This window comes from Trichophyton rubrum (genome assembly GCF_000151425.1).
Source record: "Trichophyton rubrum CBS 118892 genomic scaffold supercont2.2, whole genome shotgun sequence".
NCBI classification, from domain to species: Eukaryota; Fungi; Ascomycota; class Eurotiomycetes; order Onygenales; family Arthrodermataceae; genus Trichophyton; species Trichophyton rubrum.
The window spans coordinates 2,170,081-2,190,230 of record NW_003456427.1 but is presented as its reverse complement, the minus strand read 5'-3'; the positions used below and the strand labels follow the sequence as shown (position 1 = coordinate 2,190,230).

At 48.1% G+C, this 20,150-nt stretch overlaps 9 protein-coding genes across 10 annotated transcripts; 8 read left to right on the top strand and 1 right to left on the bottom strand.

The window, feature by feature from the left end:
• Positions 1-1,371: 1,371 nt before the first annotated feature.
• TERG_02413 (uncharacterized protein) lies at positions 1,372-2,436 on the top strand (the record flags this gene model as incomplete). The annotated part of the gene is made up of 2 exons (XM_003237649.1): positions 1,372-1,639; positions 1,742-2,436. 2 exons carry the CDS (start codon positions 1,372-1,374, stop codon positions 2,434-2,436), a joined length of 963 nt encoding a protein of 320 aa, XP_003237697.1.
• Positions 2,437-3,159: 723 nt separating this feature from the next.
• TERG_02412 (uncharacterized protein) lies at positions 3,160-3,755 on the top strand (the record flags this gene model as incomplete). Its single annotated transcript, XM_003237648.1, has 2 exons — positions 3,160-3,396; positions 3,444-3,755. 2 exons carry the CDS (start codon positions 3,160-3,162, stop codon positions 3,753-3,755), a joined length of 549 nt encoding a protein of 182 aa, XP_003237696.1.
• Positions 3,756-3,812: 57 nt separating this feature from the next.
• On the top strand, positions 3,813-7,210 carry TERG_02411 (uncharacterized protein). The gene is made up of 2 exons (XM_003237647.2): positions 3,813-4,671; positions 4,737-7,210. Exons 1-2 carry the CDS (start codon positions 4,196-4,198, stop codon positions 6,892-6,894), a joined length of 2,634 nt encoding a protein of 877 aa, XP_003237695.1. The 5' UTR covers positions 3,813-4,195; the 3' UTR covers positions 6,895-7,210.
• Positions 7,211-8,501: 1,291 nt separating this feature from the next.
• Positions 8,502-11,394, top strand: TERG_02410 (uncharacterized protein; the record flags this gene model as incomplete). 2 transcript variants are annotated; one of them, XM_003237646.2, is made up of 5 exons in its annotated part: positions 8,502-8,664; positions 8,723-9,771; positions 9,824-9,973; positions 10,034-11,248; positions 11,311-11,394. In XM_003237646.2, 5 exons carry the CDS (start codon positions 8,502-8,504, stop codon positions 11,392-11,394), a joined length of 2,661 nt encoding a protein of 886 aa, XP_003237694.2. The 2 variants fall into 2 exon arrangements, with proteins under 2 accessions (XP_003237694.2, XP_047605653.1); XM_047749416.1 differs by having other exon boundaries at positions 8,572-9,771.
• Positions 11,395-11,817: 423 nt separating this feature from the next.
• TERG_02409 (uncharacterized protein) lies at positions 11,818-12,470 on the bottom strand (the record flags this gene model as incomplete). The annotated part of the gene is made up of 5 exons (XM_047747910.1): positions 11,818-11,863; positions 11,939-11,946; positions 12,006-12,165; positions 12,224-12,248; positions 12,308-12,470. The coding sequence occupies 5 exons, from the start codon at positions 12,468-12,470 to the stop codon at positions 11,818-11,820; spliced, it is 402 nt and encodes a 133-aa protein (XP_047603879.1).
• Positions 12,471-12,711: 241 nt separating this feature from the next.
• TERG_02408 (uncharacterized protein) lies at positions 12,712-14,804 on the top strand (the record flags this gene model as incomplete). Its single annotated transcript, XM_003237644.1, has 6 exons — positions 12,712-12,739; positions 12,789-12,801; positions 12,866-12,911; positions 12,968-13,100; positions 13,152-13,864; positions 13,926-14,804. The coding sequence occupies 6 exons, from the start codon at positions 12,712-12,714 to the stop codon at positions 14,802-14,804; spliced, it is 1,812 nt and encodes a 603-aa protein (XP_003237692.1).
• Positions 14,805-15,568: 764 nt separating this feature from the next.
• TERG_02407 (uncharacterized protein) lies at positions 15,569-16,837 on the top strand (the record flags this gene model as incomplete). Its single annotated transcript, XM_003237643.1, has 7 exons — positions 15,569-15,650; positions 15,708-16,237; positions 16,291-16,344; positions 16,397-16,462; positions 16,525-16,554; positions 16,617-16,683; positions 16,734-16,837. 7 exons carry the CDS (start codon positions 15,569-15,571, stop codon positions 16,835-16,837), a joined length of 933 nt encoding a protein of 310 aa, XP_003237691.1.
• Positions 16,838-17,546: 709 nt separating this feature from the next.
• TERG_02406 (uncharacterized protein) lies at positions 17,547-18,750 on the top strand (the record flags this gene model as incomplete). The annotated part of the gene is made up of 2 exons (XM_003237642.1): positions 17,547-17,838; positions 17,888-18,750. The coding sequence occupies 2 exons, from the start codon at positions 17,547-17,549 to the stop codon at positions 18,748-18,750; spliced, it is 1,155 nt and encodes a 384-aa protein (XP_003237690.1).
• Positions 18,751-18,876: 126 nt separating this feature from the next.
• Positions 18,877-19,780, top strand: TERG_02405 (uncharacterized protein; the record flags this gene model as incomplete). Its single annotated transcript, XM_003237641.1, has 4 exons — positions 18,877-18,946; positions 19,049-19,319; positions 19,381-19,559; positions 19,626-19,780. The coding sequence occupies 4 exons, from the start codon at positions 18,877-18,879 to the stop codon at positions 19,778-19,780; spliced, it is 675 nt and encodes a 224-aa protein (XP_003237689.1).
• Positions 19,781-20,150: the final 370 nt, after the last annotated feature.

Below are 20,150 nucleotides of genomic sequence, written 5' to 3'. Positions count from 1 at the left end.
GTGAGAATCGGATGTTTGTTGCAGTAAAGACGCCCTGCCACAGCCAGCCCTGACTGCCACACAAGCACTGTCGCTTCTTCGTCTTTTTTTGTCTTTTCTGCAGCCCCTTTGCCAGGCCTTTTGTCTGGCTTCTGCTGCTTCTCGTTGTCGTCCTTTTGTTGTTTTAAGGTCGAAAAAGAAGTTCGGAGGTGGAGGGAAGCCCCGTGATTGGTCAGCAGTGCTGAGTCAGCATCGACCGAGGGATATCAAAAAAGCAACGAACGACGAGCAAACGAAGACGAAACGAAGAAAAAAGTCGACGACAGCAGACAAGACGGCGACAGCAGCGGCGAAAGTCTACGAGCCTACATGAGAAGTGGGATGCGACTGATCGCCGGGGGGTTACTCAACAGAAGCGACTCAAGTTTTCGACCGGCTATCTCTGAGCAGCGACCCGGTTGGTTGTCCAGGGGCAAAGGAGAGGCAGAGTGACAGCGAGACGGACAGCGAGCGGGTGGGAGGGAGATGCAGGAGCTGCAGGTCACACTCGATGTACCCATGACGGTCAGCCTATATTCACACGGAGAGAGGTGGGCCGGCACTTTGATTGTTTGTCCACTTTTATGCTGACCCAGGATGGAGTTTACAGGCTAGCCTTGCATACGGGTGTTAGTCGAGTGGCGGCACCCTGCGGATGTTCCCATGGTTGAGCGTGAGCTAACTATAAACAACTTTTTCAGCTCCCTCGGAAGAAGGAAACTAAAATGAATGCGCGAGTTACATAACTTGCAGGGTTAAGACTGTGCCCGAAGCGGTCAGCCAGGTTTAAGGGCGAAAACAAGAGCCAGTTGGGCGCTGGGCTGCAGTCTGGATCTCGCTAAACGGCGTTGGTTCCACCGTTGGTGGTCCCTGAGACGGAGACGGGGAAAGGACATTTGGATAGGGTTGGTCCATTCAAGCTCAGCTCGTACTCCATCGACATCGTATGGCTACTCCAGACATCAACTCCAGGGCATCAGCATCAACACTTTCATCTATACATCAACTCCGCTTTGAGATGCACAGATACTCATATATCGACAGATCAGGTTCATCAATAGATCTATCGCCAACAAGATAGAGGATTCCTTGACTCTAATAGTGCGGAGGATCGATTAGTCAGTGATCCCCCCGGTGGCTTGGATAGTAATCATTGGCCACCAACCCCAGTAAACGGTCAAAGAAGAAAGAGTTGGAAATGGACGGGGGAAGATTGTGCAGAGAAATTAATTCTCTGCCCTCTTCAGTTCCAATCTCTCTTTCTTGATGTTTGTTATCTTGCCAGGCTGCGAAAGGGGTGGTTTCTTTTAGACGCAATATCTTCTTCCTTCAGTCTCTCGTTTAACCCAGAGAATGGAACTGCCCCTTTCCAGCACCAGCGGCGTCGACGGCGTAGCCGGTGACAGGGAGAAGCACGAAAAGATAACTTGCTACAGCTATGATAGCAAGAGGGAGTATCCGAATTATGTCAAGTGCCCCGACTCAGATTCCTGCTGCGAGACAATTGAGCAGTGCCGTCCAGATCGCCTTTGCACTTCAAAGGAGGATCCCAAGACGCTTATTAGGGCCCCCTGCGCATACAAGCCGTGGACAAACAGCTGCGCCCAGGTATGCCTGTATGGTAGGTCTCCATTGGCTCCCATTCTTCCCGAGCCTTTTCTACATCATCCCTCATGTTTGATGAAAAAGTTTAGACCCTATATATTGATAAGTGTGAACGTAGATAATAAAGACTCACCTGTCCTGCCCCGAGCAGTGGTGTGTGAACAAACTGGTCCTTCCAGTGGCAGCTATTGCTGCGACGACAACAGAACCTGCTGCATCGACAGAGCGGGCTTCTTCTTGGACGAAAACGGTCTGCTGATCGGCCGTGCGAACGAGACGGACAACTCGACATTAAGCCCCAAACCTATCGGGGTGTCTGTCACGGCCCTAAGAAGCATGGGATCCGCCAGCGCGACCTCGACGCCCGCACAGTCACCCATCAAGGACAAGACGGGCTTGTCGACTGTCGACAAGGCTGGCATAGGCGTAGGCGTTAGCGTTGCGGTGCTACTCGCCATCATTGCAGGGACATTGCTGTTCCTCCGCAGTCAAAGACGAAAGAGACGGACCCGAGCGGACTCTGCCTCCACAGGTGGTAATAATAGTACCGGTCCCGGTACCGCTGATACTGATGCTCCGACGGATACGTGGGGAGACGACAAGGAACCACTACCCGGCGAAGAGCAGCGACGAGAGAAGGAAGAGGAACGAGCACACGAGCTGATGGGCGACGGAGGGACGCCGGAGCTCGAGTCGGTTGAGAGTCCCCGACATGAAGCTCCTCCGTCGGAGCTACCGGTCGCAAGAGTGCAGCAGACTGAGCCCATCGAGTTACCAGCCGACCAGCCTACCGGAAAGCCCCGTCGGTCTTGATCCAGCCTTTGAGATAAGACATTATTGAAACGAGACAATTGAGGGCGTCGGTTGGCTGTCTGGCTTCTTTTTATTCATTTTTTTTTTTTTTTTTTTTTTTTTTTTTTTTTTTTTTTTTTTTTTGAATTTCACTCATTCTCTCTCTTGTTACATCTCTTTTGCTGGACCGGAAAGCAGCATCGTCATCATCATCATACTCGATATTTAATATGCTTCTGTACATATTTGGTATACCCCGGATGGGTGAGGATGGACGTTCGAGGAGTTTGGATTGTCTCTTTGGTGTGATATCAACTACCAAAACAGCCTTTAATTACTAAACCGTCTATGCTATGAATGCATCTATCTACGAACACCTCACTCCTCCTCCGCAGCCTAATAAACTTCTCCAATAGCAATGTCTAAGAGCTAGTTACTCTTCGCCTTAAGTGGCGGTTGATGCTGACCATTCCGTATTTACATGCTGTGTGATAGGCGATGACGGCTTATGACGTTTTTACCTTGTTTTCTCCCTGGAGAGCTTCATTGGCTATATATACAAGCTCCTGACTGCATAGCACAGGAGGAGGGCCCAATTGCTTCAATTCCCAAATCTATAGCTCCTCAATGAATTGTTTGCGAGTTTCAAGGACCGTAATACCGTCTCTGAGGACCTCTACACCCAGAGCTGCTATCCCATTATCTCGCCGTCCAGCACTGGCTTACTTCTCTACATCATCAGCCATGCAGAACAAGATCTCAGACGCCATCAAGAAAGACCACCGTGAGCTGGAGCAATACTACCAGATCATCATCAACTCTGTCGACCCGGGTGAGAAGACCAAGTACCAGAATGCGTTTGTCTGGGAGCTCGCCCGTCACTCCGTAGGCGAGGAGCTGGTCCTGTATCCTGCCATGGAGCGTGTTATGGGCGACGAAGGCACTAAGCTGACGGAGAAGGACAGAAAGGAGCACCAGCTCGTATGTCTACTCCTTTACTTCAGTGACAATGCTAACGGAATGAACAGGTCAAGGAGCAACTGAAGGTGTTTCAGGGAACGGATGCGACGGATCCCAACTTCATGGATCTGATCAAGGGGCTAATGGGCAACCTGTCCGACCACATCAAGGAGGAAGAGAGCATCGACCTAGTCAAGATCGAGGAGAAGCTGGATCCCGAGGAGAGCGACCAGATGGCGACCTCCTTTGAGCGGACAAAGATGTTTGTCCCTACGCGGTCTCATCCCAGTGCGCCGAACAAGCCGCCATTTGAAACCGCTGTGGGACTGCTGGCTGCTCCCATTGACAAGGTAGCCGATCTCTTCAGGTCTTTCCCTTAGGATCTCTCTTCTCTTTCAAATGATATGATAATAATATTATTTATTAATAATGTTGTATTTTGTGTTTGTTGTTTTGATGTATGAAAAAATGGATACCAAATGCTACTTTTATATCACAGTTTTTTAGGCGTAAAGGAAGTATCTCGAAGTCACTCTTATCCACCAAACGACGTAATAGGCTAACCGAGTGCAGGAAGTATCTATACTTGTACTCCTATGTGTATAAAGCGTTGATATGAGTACTGGTACTTCTCGTGTTGACCACGTATATTGGAGATCTTGCCGATAAGTCGTTGCTATCAAGACCAACAACAACGCCGTCAAGCAAGCTGTTACACCACGCAACCATCCGCATTCCGATGGTAAAAGAGCCTCCGTCTGCTTGCTGTGCGTTCTCTCTGATGGCGAGGACCCATCCCTGCGCTCGCTAAAAGAACCTCATGGGGCCTTTCAGCGCATTTCTCCTCGTCTACGTTCTTGGTGGGCTTACCTTCATTCCGCTGCTGCTCAGCTTGCTCGTCCTCTATGCATACCTCACCCTCCCCGGCCCACCAGACAGCGAGTCAAGGCCAGAGAATGCAGACCCGGGCGGCCTCGAGCGAAAGGGAGATGACCAGTACAGCCTTCTTAACACCCGCACGGCGGAGCTGGCGGAGAAGTTCCAGCGAGCTCGCGAGGCGGATGTAGCAGCTGGTTACTTCGCCGTGTGCAGAGAATACGTGCCCGGAGGAGTGAACGGGAAGCCGCCTGAACGTACGACTCCGGCTGGGGAGGTCATTGCTACTGAGAGTCCCAGTGTTTACCAGAGCGTTTATCGAAGCATCTTTGACCGCAGACAGGCGCCTACGCTGGATGCGAACAGGGCCAACGGGAGGAACGCTAGAAAGGCTAGGAATGTATTTTACGTTATACTGCGGTAGGATTGATGCTCCTTTTGGTGTGATGAAGTGCTAGTAAGGATCCTACTAATTACTTTCCTAGTCATGGACACCTTATGCTGTACGATGACGCCGAGCAGATCGAGGTTCGATACGTCATATCTCTTGCACATCACAATGTTAGCATATACGGCGGTGGTGAACCAATACCTGAAGGAGAGCTTTGGATAAAGAGGAATGCCATCTGCCTGTCGAGAAAGGACGAGGGTGAAAATATCCCTGGTCCTCGACCCCCTACGTTGCCGTTCTACTTGTTTTCCGAGAACTTGTCTGAAAAGGAAGATTTCTACTTTGCCATTCTGAACAATTTGGACAGGGCTCCTAACTCAATTGGCTCCCCTCCTACGCCTCGACAGTTTGCTACACAGGACATGGTGACTCTTGTCCAGCGCTTGCATTCGTCAGAGGAACATCTTCAGACCCGGTGGTTCAATGCCTTGATCGGCAGGCTGTTTCTAGCCATGTACAAGACCCCGGAGCTGGAACAGCTTATTCGGAGCAAGATAACCAAAAAGATTTCGAGGGTGAATAAACCCAATTTCATAACAAAGCTCAAACTCCAGACCATTCATTCTGGTGAAGGTGCGCCGCTCATTACGAATCCACGCCTGAAAGACCTCACAGTCAACGGCGATTGTTGCGTCGAGGCAGATATCAACTACAGCGGAAAATTTCGTGTAGAAATTGCGGCTACAGCTCGAATTGACCTTGGAACGAGATTCAAGCCGCGAGAGGTTGATCTTGTTCTATCAGTGATGCTGAAGAAGCTGAAAGGCCACATTTTAGTACGCTTTAAACCGCCTCCCAGCAACCGGCTATGGATCTCGTTCGATACGATGCCCGCCATGGAGATGGCCATAGAACCAGTTGTTAGTTCAAGACAGATCACATACGGCATTATCTTGCGCGCAATTGAAAGCAGAATCAGAGAAGTCGTTGCTGAAACCCTGGTCCAGCCGTTCTGGGACGATATTCCGTTCCTGAATACAGAGGAGCAGTATTTCCGTGGTGGTATCTGGGAAGAGACTCGGAAGGCTGAACCACCACGGGCTACAGTCGATACAGAGACCACTTCTGACAAGGAGTCAGATCAACAGCCCGAGAGGGCTCCTGAGAAAGAAGAGCCGGCAGGCACCAGCACCCCTGAAACACAGGAGGCGAATACGGAGGAGCATGAGACTTCCGCTTGTGTCACTGATACACCGTCTCAGGATACTCTCTACCAGGCCTTTGCAGACCCGTTGAATGAGAAAGAAGCGCCCGAGAAGCCAGAAACACAGGAAACGGATTTCCGTCCATCCTCGCTTCCAGATATCCCGGAGAAAGCAGCCCATAGCGCTTCTAAACATCGATCTACTCGGTCTCTTTCCTTCTCACCGGCCACAACAGGCTCTTCTATATTCTCACCCTCCATTTCTATTACTCAACAAAGTGAACCCAGGGATGTGCCCTCTCCCGCGGCTGATACCAGTAACGCGGCTCCTCCCCTATCGAGATCTCTTTCTGACCACGGCACCGATGCAGCTTCTACGAGCGACAGCAGGAGTAGTCGAAGCAACTCTATGTTGGCGGAGAGTACCCAGTCGTCTAAGAGTGCAAATGCATCTCCGAGCCTGGCCCCTGGTCCATTCGAGCCACGTCAAGCAATGCTGTCCATTGGAAGTGCTGCTGCAGCTGCTAAAAAATGGGGTTTAAGTGTGCTCACCCGCAACGACCACGGCCCTAGACCAGGCGAAGTCCCTGACCATCCCGTTGGCCGTGGTCGGCCTCTTCCGCCTCCAGGCACGCCCCTTCCGTCACCCGGAAGATTCAACTTTGGCTCCATAGCAATGCCCAAACGGAAGCCTGTTACCCCGTCTCCAGTACCAGAGCGGTCTCAATCAGTAATTGAGCCCACGAGGTCTGAACCCAAGGTGCAGGTGCCAAAGAGACATGATTCAATGTTGGACCAGGACACCAAGAGCCAGGAGATACTTGTCATCAAGGCGCCGGTTGGATCAGAGCCCAGCAGCCCATCCAAGGAGAGCCATGGTGCCAGAGGCAAAGTAGACGAGAGCGACGATGTGCCAGATGCGTGGTCAAATGAGGTGCTCATGGACTTCCAGGACTCCTCAATGTCGGCTACTGAATCTATATCCTCACCGTCAGAGCTATCTGTACATCGACCGTCAAAACGGCTGGATCATCTGAAATTCGACTAGGTAAGAGTTTTATCACCTATTTGTATGCATCCAGGTACTATCTATATCCTACCAATTCCCCAGAGGCTGGCGTTGCCATCGTCTATTTGGTGTTCTGCTTCAATGTATATATATCTCCGGCGTTCGGGCTGGCGTTAAAAAGGGAACTATTTCAATAGACTGTTATATTCAGCTGTCTCTCATCTTCACCCATCTATCCGTAAATCCATCTATCCATACTCATTAAATGTGGTTGCTATCAATATCTCACCAGCCACTCTGTATTGCGTTGCCTGTCAAATCAACCAACTAGTTAGGGTCGCGTGCCAAGACGGTGACGACGAACGCCCATGGAAACATCGCTGCCTCCTCCAAAAGCCAAAAGCCATCGACATTCACCAAACACCCGCCGAACAATAACAACAGCAACTGGTCCATTGGACGGATAGGCTCTATTTACTCTCGTTCGCAGAGCTTGACTGCTGCCAGGCATCGGCTTTCTCTCGGTTCAACGAGCTCTGCGCCCGTTGCTGACCCCCTCCGTCGCCCGATTGCTACCATAAATGTCCTTTGGTTACGGCCCATCTACAAGAACCGCAGCAATGAGCAGGTAAGCAGCGCCGGCTAGAACGAGATAGGACTCGTTTGAATATCGCTGTTTGCTCAGATGTAGCTCACATGTTCCTATAGAACCGAAGCAGACCTTACGGTCAACATCCGCAAAGCTACTAGCATCGGTACGACCGCCGCCCTTTCACCTCTCACTTACAGCCTGCGTTTTATCTACGCGACAAACTGGATAATTACTAATGAATCTTGCGATCATTGAACAGAGGAAACGGCTCCCAAACGTACGTCCCCGCTGCCTGACCGTTCCGCGTCATACATACTGGAAACATACGGTTTAACAGTGGTTGAATAGGAAAACATGTGCGGAGCTGTATCGTATATACTTGGGACCATAAGTCCTCGGTATCATTCTGGTCTGGCATGAAAGTGTGAGTTTCGCTGACTAGGACTCCGGTCTTACTATTAGCTCACATCCACCTCACTTACCCCTTAATTGTTGTTATGCGCATTTACTAACTTTGGCAAATGTTACCAGACAGCCTATTCTCGCCGATGAAGTCCAGACGTTTAAAGCCCTTATTATGATTCATAAAGTCCTGCAGGAAGGCCATCCTGTTACTGTAAGAGAGGCACAGGAAAATGTTACATGGTTGGACAGTTTGATGAGAGGGGTAACGGGTGAAGGGCTTCGAGGTGGGTGAACACATGCCTAATACGGGGTGCATGCTCCATTGCTGGAGAAATACAATTTTATGCAAAGAGAGGAGGCTAACACAGGTGACAGGTTATGGTCCGTTGATTAGAGAATATGTTTTCTTCCTGGAGTCCAAGCTGGCATTCCATCGACAACACCCGGAGTTCAATGGTGAGTGTTCTTTCTAGTGTTACGTATATTTGCATACCACGAGCGCTAACCATGGAATATACAGGACTTTTTGAATATGAGGAATATATCAGTCTTAAGTCGATCAATGATCCGAACGAGGGGTACGGCGGTCTCTTCCAATCCAGTCTGATTGATGCTAACATGATATAGATACGAAACAATTACCGACCTTATGACACTCCAGGACCAAATCGACACTTTCCAGAAACTCATCTTTTCGCATTTCCGAGGCAGTGCAAATAATGAATGTAGGATATCCGCGTTGGTGCCGCTTGTTCAGGAGAGCTATGGAATCTATAAGTTCATTACCAGCATGCTTCGAGCGATGCACTCAAGTAAGGATACCGAATACCTTGTCTTATGTGTTTTTGAGATGCTTATATTTCAACGTAGCAACCGGTGATGAGGACGCATTGGAACCTCTTCGAGGCCGATATGATGCCCAGTATTATCGACTGGTTCGCTTTTATTATGAATGCTCAAATTTAAGATATCTTACCAGCTTGATATCTGTCCCAAAACTTGCACCACTGCCGCCAAATCTGCTCGCAGGGGAAGAGGATAAGCCTAGCCTTCCAAAGCGTCCAACCAACGAACCTGAGAGGGAACCTACTCCACCCCCGAAGTCCACTATCCCTGATGCTGAACCAATCAATGATTTCTGGTCGACAGAGGCCAAACGCCAGCAAGAGGAGTATGAAGCCGAACAGCGTCGACTACAAAGCCAGTGGGAAGAACAGCAGCGCCAGCAAATGCTTGCACAGCAACAGGCGCAGCGAGAATTCGAAGAGCAGCAGCGACTCCAAGCGGAGCAACAGAGACTAGCCCAGGAACAACTCATGGCGAACCAATACCAACAACAGACCCAAGGAAGGTTGGCAGAGCTTGAACAAGAGAACCTTAATGCTCGGGCACAGTATGAACGAGACCAGTTGATGCTCCAACAATATGACAAGCGTGTGAAGGACCTCGAAGAGCAACTAAGCCAGATCAACTCAAACTTCAACTCACAAAACTCTTCGAAGGATGATCTCATCCGGTCCCTCCAGGAACAACTCAACACTTGGCGTACAAAGTATGAGGCACTGGCTAAGCTATACTCTCAGCTACGACAGGAGCATCTGGATCTTCTCCAAACTACCAAGTCTCTCAAGCTGAAGGCGGCTTCTGCTCAGGAAGCAATTGACAAGCGGGAACGTCTCGAGCGGGAGATGAAGACAAAGAACTTGGAACTTGCCGATATGATCAGAGAACGTGATAGAGCCCTGCATGAAAAGGATCGTGTTACAGGAGGTAATCGGGAGGAGCTCGAGAAGCTGAAGAGGGAGCTCCGAATGGCTATCGAGCGGGCGGAAAATGCTGAACGTGCGAAGGGAACAGAGATCTCCGCGATGCTTTCTAAGTATAATCGCGAGATGGCCGATCTCGAGGAGGCTCTAAGGGTACGTTTCTTAGTTCTCTCGTGTATGCTTATGCTAACAAACCCACGTATAGAGTAAAACACGAGCCCTTGAGGAATTCCAATCTAGCAGAGGCGACTTGAATGCAGACCATGAGATCATGCTCCGAGAAAAGGATGAGGAGATCGAGATCTACAAGTCTGGAATGGAGCAGGCACTGACTGAACTAGAGGAGCTGAAACTGGTATGTACCACATTTTTACAATGCCGGGTATCAGAGCTAACGCTGAACTTACAATTATAGAGCCAAGGAGATGCAGATAAGGCCCTGGACAGTCAAATTGACGACGTCCTGATTGGCTCTATTTCCAAGGTCAACAATATCATCGATTCTGTTCTTCAAAGTGGTGTGCAACGAGTGGACGATGCGCTTTACGAGCTGGATTCGACCATGCAAGCTGGAAACCAAAATGCATCGCCTTCTTATGTGCTATCACAGATTGAAAAAGCATCTGCCAGCGCCACTGAGTTCTCGACTGCTTTCAACAACTTTATCGCTGATGGACCAAACAGTGAACATGCCGAAATCATCCGCACCGTGAGCGTATTCTCTGGGTCCATCGCCGATGTCCTTAGCAACACCAAGGGTTTGACTCGATTTGCCACTGATGACAAGAAGGCCGACCAGCTCGTAGGTGCTGCGAGATCTCCTGCAGAGTCCACCATGACATTCTTCCGTGCTCTGCAGTCGTTCCGTCTTCAGGGCCTGGAGCCCACTCAGAAGACCGATGTGGTTATTAATAACAACCATGAAGTCCTCATGAACCTCCAGAAGCTCTCCAAGCTTGTTGACACTTTCGCTCCAAAGAGCAACAAGCTTACCGGTGCCGGCGATCTAGGCGACATCGTCGACCGAGAGCTGACCAATGCTGCCAACGCAATTGAAGCCGCAGCACAGCGACTAGCTAAGCTCAAGAAGAAGCCTCGTGACGGTTACTCAACCTACGAACTCCGCATCCATGATTCTATCCTGGAAGCATCTATCGCGGTAACAAATGCAATCGCCGAACTGATCAAAGCTGCCACTGCATCGCAGCAAGAAATCGTCAAGGAGGGCCGAGGAAGCTCTTCGCGGACGGCATTCTACAAGAAAAACAATCGCTGGACAGAGGGGTTGATATCTGCTGCAAAGGCAGTGGCAACTTCAACTAACACCTTAATTGAAACCGCCGACGGAGTTATTTCAGGCAGAAACTCGCCTGAGCAATTGATCGTTGCTAGTAACGATGTGGCTGCTAGCACTGCCCAGCTTGTGGCGGCCAGTCGAGTCAAGGCTACATTCATGAGCAAGACTCAGGATAGGCTCGAGACAGCTAGCAAGGCTGTTGGGTCCGCTTGTAGAAGCTTGGTCAGACAGGTACAGGATATCATTGCTGAGAAGAACCGTAATGAGACCGAAACCATCGATTACACCAAGTTGAGCGGGCATGAGTTCAAAGTACGAGAGATGGAGCAACAGGTATGTTTATCGATCCTTAAATCTGTATCTATGATATGTCAAGTATCTAACACGATATATAGGTTGAAATTCTGCAACTCGAAAACGCTCTCAGTCAAGCCAGAAAGCAACTTGGTGAGATGCGCAAGATATCGTACATGGAGTAACGTGCTTGCGCTTCCGAATCAAATTTATATAAGCTCACCTCTGTCGAACCCAATATTTTCTTCACTTCGATCACTATGTACGAAAGCGACAAAAGAATACAGACTCCGTCACAACCTGCCACTGAATTCAAACTTGTAGTATTTACTGTTAATTATTGAGGCGCTTTTTGACAATAAGCCAGAGAATTTCCGGGCCGATTCCATACTTGCAAATTAGCAGGTTGTAATTAATAAGTTTTATCGAAAAGCTGCAAGTTAAAGATAAGACATATATTTCTGTTTCAACAATTCGACCTATTCTACATATGATGCTATACCTCGGGTGTATAAAAGAAGCAGGTTTTCCCTCCAAAAACGTTGGTATAACATTGCTTTCGGCGGAATGCGTCCATGAACGATTGGATTTATTGACTGAAAGCGAATTTAAGTGGTCTTGTCCTTGTTGTGGTAGTTGACGTCGGAGTTCCAGCTAAGTAAATCAAGGTTAGTAATTTTGATACGCTGTGTTATCATTCACGTAGCCAGAAAAAGTCATAATACTAACAAGAGAGTCTATGGATTTTGTCAGCATTGTTAGTTTTCCACATAGAATATCATTCAACTCCACGTACCTTGTCACCATCTCCCCAGAAGAAGTTCTTGGTTCGGATGTTCTGGTAAGGGTACTCGACACGGTCCTCCAAAGCAGGCATATGAGACCAATGCTCCCAATGCTCAGTCCAGAGGTTGTATGCGTTGATGGAGCCGAGGATTAGGGTGGGAATCACGGCGCTGCCACACTGTTAGTTATCCGGTGGTTGGATATTCGGTTCATCGAGGTAAAACTAACTAGATGGATAGCTTGCGCCATAGATCTGCAAATAAACAGTTAGTCCCTATATCCCTCATCTGACCATGTTGTCTTTCCGCTTACCGCTGGTGGAGGCAGCGTGAGCCTTAACGGCAGCTCTCTCACGGAGGAACTCGTTGTCGTGAGGAGTCGAGCTGTTCAACCGGCGCTGGACGAAGTTGCGAGCGACGGGAGATCGGATGCTGGCCCTCTGGGCAGCGCGCAGGATAGGCTGACGGGAAAGCATGGCTGGTTCAATTGGTACTCTGAAGAGTCTCAATGATTGATCGTGGTGAAGTCGAGGAACGAAGTGAAGTTGAAGTTGAAGTCGCTTGTGGTTCAAGAATTAGTGGCTAATGATTATGTAATCACATGGCCTGATCGTCATCGCGACTTAAAAAGCCATCGAACATCGACAAAGGCCGAAGAACAGGGGGAAGAGGGAGAAGGCAGCTAAATGATGTGAGGATGATAGTATGCGCTGAAAGATGGTGCTGCGATTAACAACATGGAACGGTTAGTTTGGTGGCTACATTATTGGTTGGCGAAACTGACGACATCGCAGTAAACGGGATAAGGTACCATAGGCGCCAGGCAGCAGCCCTACAGACGACAACGGATATACTGATAATATATTCCTAGGAACCCGTTTTCATACGAACCATGGAGGGGAAACCGGACGTTTGGAGTATGCTCTAACCCGTAGGATGTTGACTGAATACTCTTTTAATGCGTGGTCTACAGACAATGTTTGATATCCTGGAGGCAGATATTGTGGTTTTCCAGGAAGCAAAGATCCAACGGAAAGATTTGCAAGACGATATGGTTCTTGTGTCAGGTTGGGACTGCTATTTTAGTCTCCCAAGGCAAAAGAAAGGTATATATGTTTCGTGTGAGTTTTACCAGTGTTCGTGTTGACACTCTCAAGGCTATTCCGGGGTTGTAATATATACCCGCAGTTCGAAGTGTTCTGCTATCCGGGCTGAAGAAGGTGTAACAGGCGCACTCTGTCCACCAAGCTCCAAAACCCCCTTTCGCCAGTTATCTGCTTCTGAGCAGATTGGCGGCTATCCCTCTATTGAACAGATGGAGGAGTTATCCGAAGTAGACCCTATTATTGTCGATTCTGAAGGGCGATGTTTGATCCTCGAGTTTCCTGCTTTCGTGTTGATAGGAGTTTACTGCCCTGCGGATCGAGACGAAACCCGAGACGATTTTAGGCTTGGTTTTTTTAATTTACTTGAAGTCCGAGTGAGAAACCTTGTCAAGATGGGAAAGCGAGTCATTTTGGCAGGTGATCTCAATACCTGTGCCGGCCCCATTGACTCAGCTCCAGCTCTAGAAAGGATTAGAAAAGGCACTGAAACTGAAGAAGAGTACCTATCTTATCCTGCTAGACTCATTTTCAATAGGCTGGTGCGGCCTGTGGGCTCAACCGCGGATACACATGATACCGAGACACCCCCCGTTCTGCGAGACCTCTGTAGGGAATTTCACCCTGGCCGGACTGGTATGTATACATGCTGGAACCAAAAGGTAAATGCTCGACCAGGCAACTATGGATCCAGGATCGATTATATTCTGTGTAGTGACAATATCAGGTCCTGGTTTGTTGAGTCTAACATTCAAGAGGGGCTCATGGTATGTCAGACTTGAACTTTTTTACCGATTGTTCAAAAACTTACTAACTTCTAACCATCAGGGCTCGGACCATTGTCCTGTTTATGCATCTATAAGTGATAGGGTCCACCTTGACGGGAAGGATGTTCACATTTTGGACATCATGAATCCCAAGGGAACATTCGAAGACGGGGTAGAACAGCCTCGCTCCAACAAGATAACCCCTTTAGCACTATCAGGAAAATTGATACCAGAGTTTGACCGCCGAAGAAATATCAAGGATATGTTCCGAAATCATTCCCTGTCTCGGAACAATAGCGAAGTAAAGGTGTCAACGACAACTGATACTCAGACTGGATCGGAAATTCCTGGACCGGCCTCGCAGACCAAGAGTACCCTAGAAACGAAAGGTGCACCAGTGACAATAAACCCTCCTCCCAAGAGATCACACAGCAAAGGAGCTCAGGCTCCCCCATCTAAGAGACTAAAACCAAAGGGCCGACCAGCTGGCGCTCGAAGCAATGGTCAACAAACTCTTGCTGGGTTTTTCAAGTCCGAAAGGACCAGTCGTGCCGTCAGCGAGGAGAATGCTACGGCTTCTAGTGACTCGCCACAGGAAGCCCCAGCTGAAGTCAAAATAACTCCCGCCAGTGACTTGGCATCTACGGCGGAGAAAAATGATCCAGTTCCAACTGGAGTGATGGCCTCACCCGACAATTCAGTTGTTCCTTCATGTAGCCCAACGGAATCGTGGTCAAAGGTTTTTACAAGGAAGCCAGTTCCAAAGTGTGAGGGCCACCATGAGGATTGCATCTCTCTTGTCACCAAAAAACCAGGAATAAATTGTGGACGATCATTTTGGATATGTCCGAGGCCGCTTGGTCCGAGTGGTGATAAAGAGTCGGGAACTCCATGGCGTTGTCCAACTTTCATTTGGAGCAGTGATTGGAGGTCAAGCTGACTAGCTATAATGAAGGAATTTTAGCCTAACCGCGTCTCTCCTCAAATTTGGACATCTATCGTACTCTCTCCTTTTTGCCGCTTTTTGCCTTCATTTTTGACCTCATGTTGTTGGACGAGGACCACTTGCTGTATTAGTCAGCATCTCAACCTCCAACTCAACTACGCTTTGGTATCAACATGTTAACATGTCATGATTGCTATCATGACGGCTGTGAACATGGACCAAGCTAGAGAGTAGATGATAGCTATACCTAGTGCTGAAATACTTGCATATACCCCCTTGCCTTGTAATGTTCAATTAGATTCTAATTGATAGTTTTTGGGATACAGGTTCTGTTAATATCCTGTAGTTAACAAGGCCATCATCATACATATTTTGGTCGTAGAGTGAATTTCTACTATTTCTAGTGATTCGGATTCACCTATCCTCAAGGTCAAAGCATATCTCGACGTTTGGAGCGTTTCCCTACCTCGTCCAGATCTTGCCGGCGACATAGTATTGTTCTCTACTTTATGTCTGCATCCTCATATTGAAGGCTGGCACATAAATATCTTTCGCGCTAGTGGTTGTTTTGATTTAATTTCCCCTTTAGGAAACGCGGTGGCATAGCAAACAGAAGAACTTTCATTCCCCCCTTGGAGCCACGAATTTCTCCTTATAAAAAGAAACGCCAACTCCCTCAGATTCCAACCCTCAACTTCCAAGTTGCAGTTTCAGTCTCACAACCCACAAGCTTCAATAACCACCTGCAACGACTCAGGATGCTTGAAATTCCACCTCCTCCGCCTCCGAAACCGCGTGTCGTCCTGCCGTGGTCCGAGTATGACCCTGGCTTGCTCAACGGTGAGAATCTGGCACCCACGATTCTTGGAGTATCCATATACTAAACCTATTTTACAGGGGATGGCGTTGCCGTCCGCAAGTGTAGCACTGACTACCTTGCCTCTATTTACAAGACGTGCTTGGACACGTACCGTCCGAATGAAGTCAATCTTTCTCCGGAGGAAGCAGAACGCTTGACTGAAAGTGTTCGCCATGAGCTGACTAGGCTTACCTCTTATCCGGATCTTTTCCCCACGCCAACTGCGCACGAACGCTTTTTCAAGCTCCTACATGAGAGTGTTGCTAAGGTGGTCAAGAAACGTGAAGACAAAGATGGCGAGTCTTTCGAGGACAGTATCCGTCTCCGTGCCAACCTCATTACTAGAGAGGAGGAAAAGATCCTCCAAGGTATCAACCGCCCTACGTACAAGCCGGATTTGAAGCCTTGGGAGCAGTTCCTTTTGAAAGGCAGCCCTGGCAGTGGCGTTGCACTTCCACAGGACACTCCAAATGGTTATATGCAGATAATGCCGATGGGAGGTTTGGCTCTTCATCGGACATTATTGAAAAACAACTACATAGCAACTAGACGTTACAGAGAAGAAGTGGTAAGCCTTTAGAAAATGCAACCATCTGTTATACGGCATTCTAATTTTCATAGGCGAATGGTTTGGAGCCGCCACCAGACGAACATTTCGCTCAACGAACTCCCGAGGTAGGCATATAATCTCTTACTTTTCAACTGTCATTAATCTGAAGGAATTTAGGAAACTGCGGCTATGTTCCATGCGGCCCTTTACCCAGATTGTAAAGTCAAACGTCGAGGCACATGGGTATGTAATGTCGTACCACTTTGCTGTACACCTGCTAATCTAATTTCTGGCAACATGAACAGATGACGCTGACCCCAAATCCGTATTATGAGGTACGTAACATCCCATACCTACATGACTTGCTTATTACTGGTTTATACTAACAATGTGTCAGCGCCGTGTGGCAATCCCCAAGCATAATCGCGTCATTGATCAACTGGAGAGCTTCAATGAAGTAATTGGTAAGGAACTTTCTGAGAATTATATGACATAGACGCTAACTACGATATAGCACGTCTTGAAGGGGACGAGGTGGCTAACGACCATGGGGAGGAAAGTGTGAGGGTCATGTTGTACCGCACAGTTGTGGAGGATGCTCCTGAGGTTGCTGAATAGGTATTACTCAAACCAGGCGCTGCTGACCATCGATCAATCATGCAGAAGGTGTTTTAATCCCGATATGTACTATTAACATAACACCTGGCCTTCCCATAACAACATTGGCTTTGAGTTGAAGCCCGGCCACAAAGCAATTGACAGTTCAAAATTTCACATGGAATCAACCTTCCTCGTAAATGTTGTTTAAACGTCTTACAAGAGGACCTGCCTTTCTTGATCTTGTATTTAGTCATTTAAATACAAATTCTATCCGTCGTTATGTTGGTATGGTGCTTCGTATATCCAGCTTCCTGTCCTTTTCAACTACAGCCAGATGGAAATTTGAATTATTGGCTTTTGGGGTTTAATTATGTAATCAACCAACGAGGTCCGCCTAAACTCAAAAGTGCCTTAATATCTTACGGTACAGGCGTTTAATACCAAGTCGTATCTAAAGCGGGCGCTTAAATTTTACTTACAAGGGCGAACCAGGTCTCCAAAAAAGTGAATGTTATGGTAACGCTCTCTTTGTTTGCAAGTTCACCTCCCAGCCATCAGCAAAACAACTCCTCAACTTGAACATCTTCGCTCTCAAGTCTTTCTGCTCTCTTTCTACTTTCAACAACATCAACTTCTGCAACTTGTTCCTTCTGTTCACTATTTATTTGATCTAAACTCCTCGATATCAACCAGAAACAGCGAGACAAGGTACTTCCAGCATTTCAAAATGTCTGGCACCGAAGTCTCAGCCGTACATCGTGCATTCAGCAACCTCTTGACGACCTTGACTCCTGAGCAGGTCCAAAAATTCATGGAGGAAGTGAACGCCTCTGCAGCCGTCGCTGCAAGAGCTCCCGCAAGTGACCCGACTCAAGGCACCGAAGTCTTATCCTCAAAGGCCTCTTCTGCTGCTATGGGAGCTCCGGAGCCCACTGAAGCTATGACTCGACCTGTATCACGCAAACGTTCTCGAGAGAATGCCAAACTGAGGCCTTTGAACTCTTTCATTGCTTTCCGAAGTATGTGAGGTGCTGTCTTCAATATCCCTACAAGACTAACATTGCATAGGCTTCTATTCTGCTGCGTTTCCCGATCTCTCTCAGAAAGTCAAGTCTGGGTTGCTTCGTCTCTTGTGGAGCTCTGATCCATTCAAAGCGAAATGGGCAATTGTGGCCAAAGCCTACTCTGTTATCCGTGACAAACACATTGGACAGGTCACTCTGGAATCATTCCTAGCTCTGATAGGACCATTCATTGGGCTTGTTTCTGTTGCAAACTACCTTGATACCATGGGTTTGCAGGTTGTCTCGACTGAGGACAAGCATTTTTCCCTCATAAAGGCCAACCCCAATGTACACATTAATCCCATGGACTTGACAACCAACCTTTCTGTTGACGACATCGTCCAGTACTGCTACCAAATCGGCTATGTCTCGGGTATTCATGCAGGCAGTGCATCTGAAAACCAAGGTGCCGCAGTCTCTATGGCTGTCTCAGCTCAGTCGACCCCGAAGTCCCCAGCTGCTAAAGCAGGGACTCCCAAAAACCATGCTTCCAGCGGGCAAACTGCAGGCCACCAAGTTGGAGAGCATATCACAGTCCTAGACACGAATTCTCCCAAGGAAAATGGTAGTCCACAGACTCCCCAGGTAAACACGTCTGTTGCCCCAAGCAACAACAATGCTCTGCCAGCTCCACCAGTGGACAATTCCACCACCCCTCCTGCGGCTCCTATTAACAATGCAAGAACCTCCGGCCCTTACACTCAGGCTGATTTTGAAGGAGATCTGCGTCGTGCCATGAACAACTTTCCATTTGGTAACAATGACGGTTACTATGATCTATTCAACCCTGGACTTCGCACTCGAGTTTACAACCCATACTGCTCGCAGTTTGACGGTTTCGATATTAATGACTACGTTGACATGTGATGAGTTACTTAACTCCTTTCACATTACGACACGTATGAGGCGTTGTTTCTTTACTATGGCATGGAATATGGAGTTTCAAGGATGGGTATGGCAAGGCTTACGATAATGAATGGATCATAGGAAGGGATGGACATGCATATTGGCATCATTGACGTCGCAAATGAGATGGAATTCGGTGTGAAGAAAAGAGGCCCAGGTAGTTCATGGTGAATAGACGTTGATCTGTATGTTATGGCGGGCAAACGTGTACTTTAGATGACTCTGATTAGAAGAAATCCCGAAATACTGTAGTTTACAGTTTACTTTCAGTGTCGACCACTCCATAGAGACCAGTCAGATGCAAGTGACTTCACTGGCAAATCGCTGCAATTTTCCGACAAGCTTGAGATTCCCGAGCTGAACGGAGAGATCTTGGGAGAGAATGGGCAATCAAAAGACCGTCATCGTGAGGTCTTTAAGGCTCATGCACGGCTGTTTGAAGACGAAGCAAACTACCGCCTTTTCCAGCATGTCCAGGAGCATGGACCAGCTAGTATTTACTGGAGAGCCTTCCGCGAGTACTTCACTGGGTGAGTCTACTTTCAATCTTGTCAGACACGGGAATTAATGGAGCTAACAGCTTTACTGCAGAGAAATCATCAATATGGTCGAGTCACACTGGCGTCCTGATCCTCGCTGCGCCCAGGTCCGCATTGATGCCCACAACCTGGCCTACCAGGCTATAAACGAAGTCCCATTCATGTCTACTGCAGAGAGAAACTTGGTCATCAGAGCTACTGGGAGCTATCCTGAGGATGCCATGCCATTTTGTGAGTTTTCTTCTACTCAGGTTACATAAACTAGAATGGAGCATGGCTGATAGGAATATGATATAGTTACTAGCATGACGAGGAACCGCCTTACATATCTCATGGTAAAGGAGATGTCGGACCTGTTCTTCTTTCGAATCAGAGCTCTGGCTGGACGCGAGATTGACCTCAATATGGAGAGAGAGATGGCCCGCGTGACCAACTGGACTGAATGCCAGTAAATTGTGGTGCTATGAGAGGACATAATGTACACTGTAAAGGAACATAGGGACACAAGAATATAAGGAGAAGATGGAAACATGCAAAAGCAGGATGTAAGATAACTAAATGGCTACAGGAACTGATTTCACTTTACTCTTCACCTATTTCCCATCTAGCTCGAGTACATCTATCTCTCTGCTGCCCTGTGTATCCTCCATGCGCTACGGTTGAGCTGCTATAGAGACAGACTTGCAAAGTACCGTCTCCCGGGAAATTAGTAAGTTGCCATGGGGACTTGGAGAGGTTGCCATAGAGACTTTGTCCACTTCACTGCCTCACCACTATCCATCTCTATATAGATCTATGCTCTGAATATCTAGATCAGGACTC